The sequence below is a fragment of the Leptinotarsa decemlineata genome, unplaced genomic scaffold (genome assembly GCF_025532065.1).
Source record: "Leptinotarsa decemlineata unplaced genomic scaffold, Ldec_3_MD MMD2_tig00000882_RagTag_RagTag, whole genome shotgun sequence".
In the NCBI taxonomy this organism is placed as follows: Eukaryota; Metazoa; Arthropoda; class Insecta; order Coleoptera; family Chrysomelidae; genus Leptinotarsa; species Leptinotarsa decemlineata.
The window spans coordinates 3,418,069-3,433,887 of NW_027412556.1; the positions used below are offsets into that span (position 1 = coordinate 3,418,069).

Here is a 15,819-nt window from a genome sequence, read left to right on the forward strand (position 1 = left end):
ACAACAAAAAATAAGAAATAATGATCTTGTTTTCACGAAAGCTGATAAATCGAATGCCATAGTTATCCTTGAACGAGAAGCATATGTTCAGAAAATTGAGTCAGTCATTCGACATGAAAACCTTCTGTCATCAAGAAAGACCCGACGGAAAATAGTCAAAATGAACTGAAAAATTTCCTCTTAGATACTAAAATCATTTTCACAGAATCAGAGAAACGGAGAGGATAACCCCATAAGACCGGTAGTTTCGTATATAAATAGTCCGGTAAGAGAACTAGGAATAAGTCCCTCTTGCCCTAAACTGTATGGCCTGATAAAAACACATAAAGAGGATAACCCCATGAGACCGGTAGTTTCGTATATAAATAGTCCGGTAAGAGAACTAGGAATACGTCTTAACAAGTTGTTCAAAAATATTACTAATTTCGTCCCACTTCACAGCATTAAAAATTCACTGACTTTAGTAGAAAACATAAGGAACCAAACCATGCCACATAATTCAATTTTAGTTTCATTCGATGTGAAGAGTATGTTCTCCAACATACCGTACAACGTGTGTAAGCCCCTCATTTTATACATATTAGATCAAGCCAAAGTAGAACATATCACTTCCTTTGAGGTTTCAACAGCTTTCGATGTGTGCCTGAATCAGAGTTACCTACAGTTCAACAACAAATTCTATAAACAGGATTCAGCTTTACCAATGGGCTCACCCCTTAGTCCACTTTTAGCAGACATATTTATGAACAACTTGGAGACCAAGATAGTAAACTCCGACCTGGGTAAAAAACATATTTATTTTTGGTACAGATATGTAGACGATATTCTTTCCTGTTTCAGAGGTACTACACGACAGCTGAACCAATTTATGACATTCATGAACAATCTCAATAGCAACATTCAGTTCACACTCGAAACAGAGATAGAGAAACAAATAAATTTCTTAGACCTGGCCATTACACACAATCAGAATAAATTCGAGTTCAATGTTTTCAGAAAACCTAGCTATACAGACATCACCATCCCAAGCGATGGAAGAACAATTCGTTCAGGCCAGTCTCAACTTACCTACACTGTAGGTTATTGGACTGACTCCTATCAGAAAACAACTACTCCTCTGGCTAATACCACGAAGGACGTTGGATGATATTTGACAGGTTTCAGTGTAGGATTCTTCAGTCAAGTTATTCCTGTTTAGGCTGCTGGAGATACAACTGCCGGAATCGATCTTCAATTATTGGAACAGACACTTGCAGACCGGTTTCTGGATGTTTGGCCACTCGCCAGTGCAAGATAGTGTATCTCATCAACATGAAGTCGATCATTTCCCATAATTGAAAATCGAATTTTTTTCAGAGCATCATTCCTCGAACTAGGCAGAAACGAACGACAAACTACATTTTTGTCATCGCTCCATCTGCCCGTGAACGAGCTAGCCAACAGTATATCCGAATTTGCCCAATTCCTCGTATAAGGAAGAAAACTTCACAAATTGAGTGGGTATACTTTGAGACTGGCTGTAAATGAAATTATCCAAAAGAACAATTCGTTCAGGCCAGTTCAAATTACCTACACTATACGAGTCTACTCGAGTTTATAGCTGGATATCTCACATTTCGAGATACTTACCCAATTCTGACTGAGATGACTGGACCATGATCACGGTTTAGGCCATCCAAAGGCACCACAAGTGAAATTGGGAATATTTTAGAATTTCTTAGTGACAAAAAGACTTTTGGCTTTCTACTTCTTTAAACAAAAATGTTAAGGAGTTTCCCGCATAGCCAAAGTGAACTCTTTCAAAAATATCCTTTTTCTAACTGAGATTATTTCAAAATGCTAAAAACTAGCAATGCATTAAAGCTTTGTATTCGTTGACAACGAATACAAATATGAGATCAAGTTATTTGTAAAAACTTGAACAATTTTGTCACAATTGGAACGAATTCATCATCAGTCAAAACTATCGTCCTGAATGACAAAAATGATTGTCTCGGGTTCTGCAATGCACACACAAGTTTTCAACGTATAATTTCAAGTTCAGGTATTATTACTGAACGACAGAAAACAGTCTGAAAATTCCAAAGATTTTGTAATACTCACCAAGCACAAGCATTTACATTCTGAAAACGTAATTAGTCAAATTCTACATTGCTCGACTTATATGGAGAAGGGTTTATTATTATTTTGGGTGGAATCAAATTACGCATCTGAACAGAAACTTTCACTACTTACTTTTAGCGTCCTTTCACACAGGGAGCTCCACTTATCTCGCTCCTGAGAGAAAGGAAGGCTCTTAGCGCCAAAATGTAACGAACACAAGTGGGCTTTCACATGAGGAGCGGGATCACTACGTTTCGGGAGACGAGAGCACTCACCTGCAACTCTTGCCGGGAAGCCACGTCTCATCCTTAAAATGCAAAAGGATGAGTTGGGGCTTTCATACGAGGAGTGAAAACGGCTTTCCTCACTATACTATTACGATGTGGAGTACTATCTGCAACCGACCCACTCTTTAGGATAAGGACCGAAATGAAGTCGTAAAAAGTTGAAATATCCTTTCCAGTTCATTTAGAAATATGTTCCTTATGAAGTTGATGTCGAATTCGAAAAGCAAGGCCATATTCATAGACTGCAAATAAGGCTCAAAATTATTTTCCGTTATGCGATATCCCACTCAATTCCGTCTAACCTCCACATCACTCTACCTCGATGGAACTGAAGCAAAATGCACTAAGTATGACCTGCAGTTACTTCGCTGATTCTTGCTAGGCTTCATGACCCGATAATACAAACGGGAAAGGAAAATAAACGAAACTCTAGCTAATGCAGTAAATGATGCACCATCCAATGAAGACATTTTGCGATAAAATAACTCCACACAATAGGAAAAAAACATATTCTGTGTCAGTGGGACACATCAATGTTCGAGGATCAATGAACCGGCATTTCTGATCTCTCATTCGAACTGATTTGTCGGCTGTTAGTACAGACTGGTGGTAATCTTCAATTCTGTCACGTATTCTGTACGTAATACAAATTCCAAAGCTTTCAAATATCCGTATTTTTTTCTCCCGGTTAAACATTACTCATAGCAAGGACAAACCATTCAATTCGAACCATGATTAATTGCTTTCAAAGGAGAAAGTGATCAACAATTAATATTTGGCTAGGTTATTACATTGTTGAGGTGATAAATTGTTGAATAACTGTTGACTTGATTTGATTCGACATTGAATAACTTTATTTCCATAACTACAGCTTGACAAATTCAGTTGTTGTGCAGTAGATCAGCCAATGGACTGGAACGAGAGCTCATTAACATCGAAGAACTCGTGTAGTTAGTACAGTAAATGAGAAACTATTTTGAATCGTTACTAGTGGAAATTAACAATTTCAATCAACATTTTTAGAATTTTTTGTTTTTTAGTCTGTTATGATACGTTCTATTGATTCTTTTAATTATCAGAAAAATCTAGAAGAAAACAATTATCATGGTTCAAATCAAGGAATGTTGACGCTACAAAATACATCATTTTCCAAGTACCGGTTTGTTTGTACCTGGAAATAATAGAAACCTATCTGGTTATTTTCAAAGATAGAAATTTGAATTTTGGATAGGTTCTAATTTTCAGATTTTCATAGTTAGAGTAGTGAGTAACTGGATTTCAATATTTTTCAGAATTTTTTTCGTCTGTACATCTTTGATTATTTATTCATATGAATTCATTCATCAACTCCATGCAAGGAACATTTATGTTCATTTTTTCCGATGTTTACCACTATTTATATTATATTGATGGAGAAATAGACTTCAATACTCCCTACTGATAATAAATGTAAAGATCATAAAGAAATTGTTCTGGAATATTTATCGAAGAATTGAAGAATTCAATATTACCAAAATTCAAATTCAAATTTTTACAAATAACCAGCTAGTTTCTAACAATGAAACGCGAATAATTTCGGAAAAATTGTATTATACATTCAGAAATCCCAATAAAATGTTTAACCAACAAAATAATGGATAGAAATCAATGAAATGCATACCAAATAACTCCAATTATCTAAAAGAACAATTTGTTCAGGCCAGTCTCAAATTACCTACACTGTAGGTTGATGGACTGACTCCTATCATAAAACAACTCCTCCCCTGGCTAATACCACGAAGGGCGTTGAATTATATCCGACAGGTGTCAGTGCAGGATTCTTCACTGAAGTTATTCCTGCTTATACTTTTGGCGATACAACTGCCGGAATCGATTTTCAATTATTGGAACACGCAGACTGGTTTCGGGCTGTTTGACCACCCGTCAGTGCAAGGTAGTGTCTATCATCTACATGAAATCGATGATTTCCGATAATTGAAAATCGAATTCCTTCAGAGTATCATTCCTCGAACTAGGCTGAAACGAACGATAAACAATATGTTTGTCATCGCCTCATCTGCTCGTGAACGAGGTAACCAGCCACATATCCGAATTTGCCCAATTCCTTGTATAGGGAGAAAAACTTAACAAATTGAATGGGCATAGTTAGAGATTGGCTGTAAATCAAATTATGTAAAAGAACAATTCGTTCAGGCCACTATCAAATTACCTACACTGTAGTTTGATATACTGAGACCTTCTGCTTAACCCTGAAAACAGTGACTACTTACCTGTGAACAATTCATTACTGAGCAAACTTTTTTTTTTCCCGATGCCATTGAGAGTCAATAACTGTTTCCCTAGTTTTGCGTGGACCCAGTAGCAGATAATTTCTTTCGTATATGTAATTCATTGTATTTTAGGATTTCTATCTTGTGATGGATTCGAAAACTCTGTTTTTCCGAACGGAAATCTTTTTATAAATCTGCAGATAAGCCCCACCACCAACCAAGTACTTACCTGGAACTGTTTCGCCGTTGAACTTGATGTCAACTCTGTGGGGAAGAGCTTGATGAGGTGTGAATGCAGCTTTGAATCTCTGCCCTCCAAGACTCCTGACGCTGGATGTAACCCTTCCTCCCTCAACCAGGATTTCTAGATCGCCAGATCCAGCACCACTGCCGTCAACTAATTGAAATTACGGTATGTCGTGAATATCTAATAGTTTCATTGATGGACCGTGGGTGAAAGGCAAACCATTGGTATTTTATTTCCCTGGTATTTTGTTACAAACTATGAATTCTCGGAATTATTGGTGTTTTTAGATCAACTTACTCAAACATTCAAATTCCACAACGTTCATTTCCATAATTTTTTTTCTGGGTTCAATTAAAAAGAAGCATGGAAATGGAAATTTCAGTCTTTACACATTTACAAAAATTCCTCAACATGTTTTCATTCAAAATACTATTCAAAACATAACTGTGAGGAAAACTTTTGAGTGATATGTGGCCTTTTACTTCACGGGGTTAACTTCTCTCGTTTTTTTGAGCAATTTATCATTTAATCTGATTAATTAGCATTACAAAATATGTCAAGTATTAATATAGAATTGATCATAAAAACTTACACAAGCTAGTCACTGCGAATATGCTAACAGAAGTTATTGAAAGTAAATTGAACAGAACCTGGACGAATGGAAGATAGTTTTCTCTTCCATTCAATTCAAATTCACGGTTTTGCCGAATTCCAATATGGTCATCCAGCATGCTACTTACTCTCAAACTCAACAGGCTGGCCTAAAACGCCATCAGGCACTGGTTGTACTCTCACTGAGGATGCTCCGCCTCCCTTCACTGCCCTTGAATATACGGGAGAGTTCCTGCCGTAACCCCTCTCCCCATATTCATCAACGTTCGTTGAATATTTTTGAGAAGTGAAATTCTGGTTGTAACTCGTCTTGAAAGACTGCTCATTTCTGTTGTAGCTTTGCTCCTTTGAAATGAACCTAGAACGAGAAACAGATATACAGAGCACAGCGCGAAGACCGTTGGTTAGCTGTACTTTGGGAAATAATAGGATTCTTACCCTGGAAATTGGCATCACACTTCCAGTTATACCAGAAGTTGATACCAATTTTCCTAATTCGAATGTAACGCCCTGTATACTTTTACATGTTGAATACCTGGCCATATTTACATGTAAGTTCATACACCCTTCAAAAGTTTAAAAAATGCGCAGCATTAGCTGAGTTAGTTGTTGTTTTTCCGTTGGGTATCTGCCACACGTACCTACAAAGTCGTAGGTCTACATGAGAGGAAAGGGGCAACCTTTAGCATGTCATAATGCACCTCTCCGGAATATCGATCATATCGATCATATATATATATATATATATATATATATATATATATATATATATATATATATATATTATATATATATTATATATATATATATATATATTTATAACATACTAAATATCATAAAAATAAATGCATGCGGTCGTTTAATTTCGATTAAATTGGTACACTCGACCACCCTGTAGATTTCTATGGGTTGAACAAAGCCTGCAAAAACGGTAACTAATCTTTTATCAAGTTTTTTACAAACTGTAGGTTTTCGGCTAAAATGAATAATCTGAAAGTGTCGCGTTCTTGCAGTTCTTGCTCAGCAAATTAAACTGGAAATATTGTGCTTTAACATGGAACGCCATCACTTACCATAGGCTGAGATGAATAGAGCTGTAGGGCTTCTTCAAGGTGGCATGCGACAAAATGATGTAGCTCTTCGTTTGGGGGTCTCCCAAAGTGTTATTAGTCGATTGTGGCGGCGTTTCCGTGAAACTGGCAGTCCAGCCGAACAAAATCCAGGGCGAGGACGCGCTACAACTGGAGTTCAAGACCGATTTTTGGTCTTAACCGCAAGAAGACAACCGACGATCACAGCACCTGAGTTGGTTAACGTGTTGCAGCAGACGCACCAGGTAACCATTGGTCGTGATACTGTCAGAAATCGACTGCATGAAGCAGATCTCCACAACAGATGTCCACCTTTGTCGAGAGGCAATCGCGGTAGAAGATTAGTATGGTGTCAAGAACATCAAAACTGGGATGCAAATGATTGGGCCACAGTTTTGTTTACAGACGAATCCAGATTGGATTTCATCCAGAGTCTCGTCGAGTAAGACTGTGGAGACGACCTGGAAATAATGAACGTTTGAGACACGTCCAGGAAGTCCACACATACAGAGGTGGTACAGTAATGCTATGGGGCGGAATCATGATCGGCGGCAGAACCGATCTCGTTTTTCCAAATCGCTCTCTCACAGCTCGACAGTACCTCGACACCATTCTTCTACCTATCGTCCGTCCGTTTGCTGGTGCTGTTGGTGGAAACTTCCACCTAATGCACGATAATGCTCGCCCACATGTCGCGCGTCTAGTGACTAACTGGCTCACCAACGAAGGAGTTGATGTATTGCCATGGCCAGCACAATCACCGGACCTGAATCCCATCGAGCATGCTTCAACGAAGAATTACTCCGCATATGGGCAACTTCAATTGAGAGAGCTTTTAATCGCTGAATGGGCAAATGTACCTCAACAAGACATTGACAATCTCATTTTGTCGATGCACGATAGATGTAGGGCCGTAATAAACCAGCGTGGAGGCCATACTTTGTACTGATTCCATTTTTTTAGTATTATGATTTTTTACGGGGTGCCAAAGAAGAGCCATATTTTTTTTTAGTTTTGCTTATATGCGCACTCAGTATTTTTGACCATTCAATAAATTTTGTTGTAAGTTACATTCGTTTAATAATCACCCGTCAACTTTTTCTTCCCTAAAGCGATCTAAAAAAAAATTATTGCCATTTTTAAAATATACTTAGACTTTTCCGATGTGTGTATATATCCTTCACCCTGGCAATTAATCAAGTTACTACGTTTAATATTGAAATTTTAGATTTAATTATGAATGTTACAATTATGTTGTATATTTTTTAATTGAGTGTAGCTAAAAGGACTGTTATATTGGTTGGAAACGAAGCATTCGAGGAAAGCAAATTATTTAAGAAATCCGTCCGGTACAGTTCAAAGTTGGGACATGTGAATAGGATGTGATTTATATCCGATAAAGAAAAATTTTCACATGAGCATAATGGAGTCACATCAATGCCTATTTTTGCCAGATTTGCAGGGAACTTACCATGGTTCAATTTCATTCGTATGGTGGTAGTGGCGTAAAATTTTGAAAAGTTGAAGTTGTCTACGTGGGGGATACTTTGAGGGATAGTAGGATGGATTGATGAATACTGATTGTTTTATTTAGAAGAGAATTCTTTCGAGAGTCTCCCCAATTTAGTCGTATTTCATATTTAACGTCTGAGATTATATCTTGCGGGGAGCTTATATCAGTTATCAATTGTTTGTGATATAATCTGGATCATATTTTTGAATACATTCAATATAGTTTTTCAACCAAACTGTCTGATATCTTCAATAAATTATTGATTGGGTAAGCTCTTCACAAAGAATAATACTTTTCTAACTACGATGTTTACTGGGAATCATGGATGGTGCATAGTTCATGGTTGAATGGATCTAAATTAGACCGTAGTAAACTGTTTTTACTTGATAAATTTCAAGGTAGGTTTTCGAAATTTTGAATCAGGGAAACACCTTCTCCTATCAAGATAAATGCCAAACCTTGAATGTTCTTCCGCTTTTTTTCTCCTCAACTCAGAATCCAGCTGCGAATCCGTCAAGTTGGCCAAGGACTCAAGACTTCTGTCAGAAAGCATATTTTTTGTTTTCGCAATTGCATCCCAGGAATCCCTTCTCGAAGAAGAGTTGTCCGTCATGGCTGACACTTTTATGATGGGGCTCGTATCGACTCCGTCAGCTGAGGAATTGTAAGTTCGACTTTCAGTTACCCGTTTGTCATATCTCGAAGTGGAGCTGTAGTTTCCTACTTCAGGGCTGGACCTATAATTTGAAAAACCTATATTATTTTTTGTCGAAAGAGCATAGCCCTGTCAATTATCATTAACTCATATAAGTTGGCCGAACAGAATCGATCTTCACAAATATTTGTATTCAAGTCCTTGTCCTCTATTTTGAAAAAGGCTTGCTGTTGGGCAAGAGCCCAAAGAGGGGCTTTAGAGACAATTTTTTTTGAAACTTCTGTAATTGGAGTGTGGTACATAAAAAGAATCAGAGCTGCTGCCATGAACAAAGCTTCTGGAACAAAACCTAATAATGATAGTGTCAAACATTCACCTTCCGAAAAAAAAGATATACCAACGTATGCAAAGTAGACATACAAAGTACAACTTTGACATTGTACTTACCTCTCCAAAAAATTAGGACTTCTAGAATCTGCCATTCTCATCGATGACATTTTCGACGTGAAATCAAACTCGGTTTTCTTTGCAAAACTAGGACTAGCAGTGTCATATCTTTTTTCATTCAGTCTTTTACTTGTGATACGATCGGGACTGTCTCGACCTTGGGAGGGACTGGAGGGACGGTAGCCGGGACTTGGTGGTTGGTAGCTGGGACTTGCCGTTCTATGCATGTAACTTGGACTCGCGGTTCTGTGCATGTAGCTCGGGCTGTTCGTGCGTTGCATGTAGCTGGGACTATTTCTGTCAGCAAAGTTGGGAGAGTTTGCGGTCATACGCTTCTCAGCGACTGATCTCATGTGGTGTTCCTGTGCGAATTTTTGTGTTTCTTCTAGAAGGGGGCTTGCGTTTTGTCTGTAACTGAAAAAGAGATGAGTGTCAACTGATTGAATAATCTTCGTTTGAGAATATATGAAACGTTCATATTAATAAAATTGTCTTGACTATTATTCGAATGTCTTCATTGCATACATTGGTCGGTACGACCAATTAGCCTTACATCCTTTCTGCTGAAAGGACTTGAGAGGATAGAATCGACCATAACTGGCTGGATCTATGTCATGCTAGTAAACACAACTGCAACTACGTCTCTTCAAGACGAGACTATCAGGTTCAGGGTTACCAGGGGCTGCACTCAAGGTGGGGTACTATCTCCCCTTCTGTAGTCGCTTCTGGTGGATAGTCTGCTTGATGCCCTCGACAGAAGAAAAGTTGATCTGCAAACTCATGCAGATGACCTTATCATCCTGGCAAGGTCCACGTCGGAAAGGGCACAGTTGGTGCCTGAGGGAACAGATGTCTGTCAACCCCAGCAAAACTGCATTAATCCCTTTCATCAAGAGAAGAAAATTGAACGATCAAACGCCACTTTTCCTCAATGGTGTGGTCATTCCATTTGGAATGGAGGTGAAATATCTTGGCATTGTCCTTGATAAAAGACTCACCTGGAACGCTCACTTGGAAAAAGTTTTACACAAAGCCAGACTCTTTCTATGGATATGTTGAAGGATTTGTGGTAAAACTGGCTTACAGACACAAGCTTGTCTGGCTTGCAGTGGTGCCATCAGTACCACACTGTCAGCGGCCATAGCGATACTTCTAGATCTACCTCCTCTCCACATATTTTTGGAGAGAGAGGCTAGATGGACTGCATACAGACTTGTGCACATTGCCAATTGCACAAATCAATTTAATACCGAGTGCAACAGACTGTTGGTTGACGTTGGAAGTCACAGCTTCCTGGAAATGGCCTCTGACTTTATACCTCCAACTGTCAATTACGAACTGCCTCATAAAGTACTATTTCCGAGTAGAGAGGACTGGATCCTCCGGGAGAAGGAAATATTGAAAGCAGATAGTTGTTGGTTCACAGATGGATCAAAAACACCTTCCGGTCCTGGTGCAGGTGTTTTAGTCGCAGACCCAGGACAGAGTTATCTACCTGCCTAGGAACTTATGTGACTGCATTTCAAGCGGAAATTTACGCTATTGAATTGTGTGCGGAGAGATTGGTTAAATTCAACCTCACTCACAAGTCAATGAAAATATTCTTGGACAGTCAAGCGGCGTTGGAAGCTTCTGGCTCCTATCGAGCAACGTCTAAATTGGTAGCAAACTGCCAAAAACGACTCTCCTCGATAGGAAGACTCAACAGATCCTCTGGTCTAGATTTCTGGCCATACTGGCCTGAAAGGCAATGAAGCTGCTGATTCTCTTGTGAAAGAGGGTGCTACAAGCGGCTTCATTGTACCAGAACCTGTCATTGGCATCGCTTTGGGCTTTGCCAAACACCTGGATGCCAAAGATTGAACACCTGAATGGCAAGAAGATTTATGGACTTCTGGCAGAATCTTCCAGGACTGGCTCACTCCAAGGCACTTATTCTCAGTGTCTTAGAGTGACCCAGAACGTTTTATTGGCATCGCTTTAGGCTTTGCCTTTGCCAAACAAACACTCAACACCTGGATAGCAAGAAAATTCATGGACTTTTGGTAGGATCTTCCAGGATTGGCTCACTCCAAGACGTTCATTCACCCTTCGAAGCTTGATACCAAACAGTTGTTGGATTACAGCAGGGATGAACTACGATGTCTAACAGGCCTAACAGGTCACTGTTATTTGAGTCATCATATGCAGAGACTGGACTGTCGAAAGACAGTGAGTGTCGCCTCTGTCTAGAAAATGATGAAACAGCAGAGCATATATTTTGTGCCTGCCCCGCTGGGGACCGAATAAGGTTCTTTGAGTTCGGCAGATCCGTACTCTCACCATCTGACCTGAAAGACCACTCACCATACAAACTAATCGGCTTCGTTAAGAAGCTGTATTTATTTGTCTGAGTGTGAATAGGTGTGAGCCACAATGAACCCTTGTGAGTTGCGGTGGTTCAGACCTACCTATCTACAGTACTGGTACTTTCATTAACTAATTTCCTTTATATTCCTTTTGACAGTAATCACAGAATTGTATGGCGATCGTCAGTAATACTACCCCAAGAAGTAAAAGTCTACAATGTAATCACTAAAAACTACAACTACACACGAACCAAGCTACAATTATACCACACTACAGACTGACATATCAGTAGCCACAGAATCCTCAAGAAAGAAATAAAACTCTTGATCCAAAAATTGAACCGAAAATTATGACCAATGAATTTCAAACCATCATCTATATGTATTCTTCTGTATACCTCTATATCTCTGAATTTCCATTGGACTGGTTGAAAAAGTTACAGACATAGGAAAGGAAAGTTTGTCCCTTGACCAGCCGAGCTGGGATTATTCTCTCCTGGATCGTACGACCCGCTAAAATTCTCCTTCGCTGTACACATTCCCGTTGAAAGCATTCTTTAGGTGATTGAAATCCTCAGGAAGACAGTCACATTCACAAATACGTCGTGCCCTCTCAACCAACTCTCTTGTTGTGGCTTGTGATTTGAGTCTTTGTTCCGGTAACTGTGTAAGTGTTAATTTCCTGTACAGTCTCTCCACAAGAACATCCAAGAAAGCTGGAGTCCCTTGTTAAACGGCAGGTTGGTTATCTTTGTTCATTTTTCACTGCCTGAACCACTGTGCATGCTGTTTTTGGTGAGTGCATAGGCTTGGGATTTGGGAGTTGAGCAAACCGGCCATCGGATGCTTGCTTCCACGTAGCCCCGCTGGATACGGGATTGACAGAATCACTTATGGTTCTGTTATTCCCTAACTGAATGGCATCCCTACGATGGCTTAATCTTAAGGTATGTGTATCCGTGCCGAGGGGATGAATGACACTGTGCCTATCAGCTGCCTCTACGGAACCTTCGAGATACCGATGCTTCGATGCTCGTCGTAGCATCGCCTTGTCATGGTAATGCAGAGCTCTGCCGTGATTGACCTTCTTTCCCTACCTACTCGTGGGACTTTTATGGACAGAGTAAACTCAAACATTCTTTCTGGCGCTGAGTCTACAGAGGAGATGGTTGTCGAGCTCACAACTCCAACTGACATCCCTGTACATTTAGCTCAAGAGCAAGTCTGCAGAGGAGATGTATGTCAAGCTTACGTCTCCAAATGACCTCCCTGTAAATTTAGATCAGGAGCGGGAGCTTCTCGACTCTCCAACTCCTGATCCAATAACTGAACCTAACATAACCTTTGTTAGACGGAGCATCAGCAAAATCTACCCCATTTGCGATACATATGAATGTAGCAATCTAGTATGTTAATGACTGGGTAAAATCTGGTTTAGCGAACGGTTTCGTTTAGTGACGCCACCACGATAAAGAATTCTCGTCTCTTGCCTTGTCTCGAACGTGACAAGTTAGTCCTTCCTCGACAAGAGAGAACAAGAGAAGTCGTGCTTATGACTAGTTGGTATTAATTTTGTTTATTCGAGATACTCAGACGGTTCACTCCATCTGAAATGACCCTCCTGGTACTGACGAGGGGCAAGTACTCTGAAACCGGTCTGTCGGTGGTCATATCGGCCAAGGAAATCAATTTCAGCTTTCCATATGAAGGGAGTGGTTTTACTAGGCTTTCTGCGCGGCAGTAGCTGGGTTAGCTGTTATTTTTCCGTCGGGTATCTGACACAAGTACCTAAAAAATCTCAGGTCTGGTGTTAACATTCGATCCCACGTTTCGGCTTCGACTTTGAAGACATTTTCGAAAAGATATGACTACACTGAGGTCTCAGGTAGTGTCTTGCTTTAAGGATTCTGTGATTGAGGCAGATTGAGAACCCGGCATCAAGCCGGCATCTGCCTACCCTCAAGCATCTACCGTGGGTACACAGGTTCTGGTCTGGTATTTACGTCCGTGGACGAGTTGAAGGGGAGCGAGATTGTGAAGGCGAGGTTGAAGTTGGTAATGGGAACAGTTGTGTGACTTCTTCTTTTCTATAAATCATTTTCAGAAAATGCTATTGTACACGCATACATCTTACAGCAGATCTATTTTTTTGGTGATGAAGGTTCTGGAATGTAAAGTTCTAGTGAGGAACATCCACTTCAATCATGAAGACTCAAGAGGGATATTTCAGTTAATTTTTTTGTGAGCTACACTTTTTTTCTTGATTCATTTTCGAAATTCAATTTCATAAAATTCCACTCACCTATTGTAGATAGTATTTTTCATTGTATTGGGACTAGGGGCAGTTGGGCTGGAAGAATTGAAGCGATTGGTTGGACTGGCCCTGTATGTTGAGCTGGGACTGCTGTTGGACGATTTGGACCTCCTTTGGGTTCCAACGCGCATCATGAATGGGGATCCTTTCACATCATAACCGTTGAAATATACGTAAACCTGAGAAATATAATTAATCGGTGTCACGAAGAGGTCAATTTTGCTTGCGAATTGTCATCTTTGGACTTGGACTCAGTTGTTTTCACAGAATGTGACTGATTTGTTCAGTATACAGTGTGGTCCACTAAGTGTGCCACAAATGGGAAACTTTTTTATTATCGATTTCTCAGAAAATTTTATTCTTGACAAAAGTTGGTGCATGTTCCAAACCTATACCAAGTGTACCTAAAATGGCTTTATGACAAACACCATACAGGATAGGCCAAAAAATATAATGTTCATTCAGTGGTAGAGTACCCATATTTCAAAAAATTTAGAAATATGTTGAATAGAAAAGTTGCTTAGAATTAAAAGTTATGATCAGATACGAAGTCATGGCCTGCTATTCGAATTTTTTTTTATTTTGGAAAATTTTGAATGATCCCCGTATGATACATATTTTTACTATTTTGATTCAATATGTATTTGAAGTAGCCACAATCAAACCAGTTTGGAGTATTTTTTGTCAAATTAAAGTGTATTTGTAAATTTTACTTGGATTTGTATTTTTTTAGGTGACCGTCAACTTCATGTTTGTTGCAACGATATTTAACAGAACTCTAGAATAAAACAAATACTCTTTTTAACGAGGCAAATTACTAACTAAATGTTTGTGTAAATAAACTGTCAATAAAAGTATAAAATTTCTTTTATTCCGACAACAATGCCTCAACTAGAACAGATATTAAAAAACAATCCAAAATCTATCGCGGATAGCCAGAACAAAAACACATACGCCCTAAAACAATACTGTAGTTTGATAGTGTGGCTTCTTAAAACTTGCCTGTAAAACGTTTTCATATTTTTCCTTAATTAAAAATGCCTTGCCCAGTATTATTAACGTTAACTGAAAAGGCAGATTTAGTTTCAATCTGTGGTGATTGTTATAAAACAAAGCGCGACTGCTGCAAATATTTTCAACGAGCGGCATCCAGACAAACAAATTTGCTGTTCAAGTGTAAGTAGAATTTTAAAGAATTTCAAACAAACCGGCTCACTAGAATATAAACATAATATGGAGCGTACGAAACATGTATGCACAGAAGAAAACCAGCTTGACGTACTTCAAGCAGTAGTAGAAAATCCTAGAAGGTCCACCCAAGAAATTAGTGATTATACCGGCATAAAAAAACCTCTGTGAAGCGTATTCTCAAGAAACATAAGTACCATGCTTACAAACCTACCATCATTTGAGTGAAATAGAAGAACAACGAGATTTTCATCGATGTATTCTGTTTGGAGATGAATGTACTTTTAAAACAAATGGGGTTCTATCATCACAAAATTGCAGATGGTGGTCAGATATCAACACCCAAATCTTATTATTGACAACAAAAATCAATACTATCAAAAAACAAACGTTTGGTGTGGTATATTAAATAATAAATTGCTAGGTCCGTTTTTTTTTCGCGAGAATTTGAATGGTGACAGGTACTTGAACTATTTGGAAACTGAAATAGGAGAGTTTTTGGATGATATGTTCCAAGTTATGGTTCCAACATGACGGATGTCCTGCCCATTCTATTAGAAATGTTTCTCAGTGGCAGAGTAGGACATTTCGTAATAAATGGTTAGGACGAAATACCGATCCTCGATTGCCTCCTCGTTCTCCAGACCTTACACCTCTAGATTATTTTTTATGGGGACACTTAAAACAAAAAGTCTACAGAGATCGCCTTTTTAATAATGTTGATGAGCTTGAAACTTCAATACG

At 39.0% G+C, this 15,819-nt stretch overlaps 1 protein-coding gene across 1 annotated transcript in view; it reads right to left on the reverse strand.

Annotated features, from left to right (window-relative positions):
- Window positions 1–15,819, reverse strand: part of jbug (filamin-type immunoglobulin domains fbug) — a 109,212-nt gene that overhangs the window by 50,169 nt on the left and 43,224 nt on the right. The window contains 5 exon segments of the mRNA XM_074174817.1: window positions 4,890–5,057; window positions 5,648–5,877; window positions 8,582–8,860; window positions 9,226–9,639; window positions 13,876–14,066. Coding sequence (XP_074030918.1) covers window positions 4,890–5,057; window positions 5,648–5,877; window positions 8,582–8,860; window positions 9,226–9,639; window positions 13,876–14,066 — 1,282 coding nt within the window.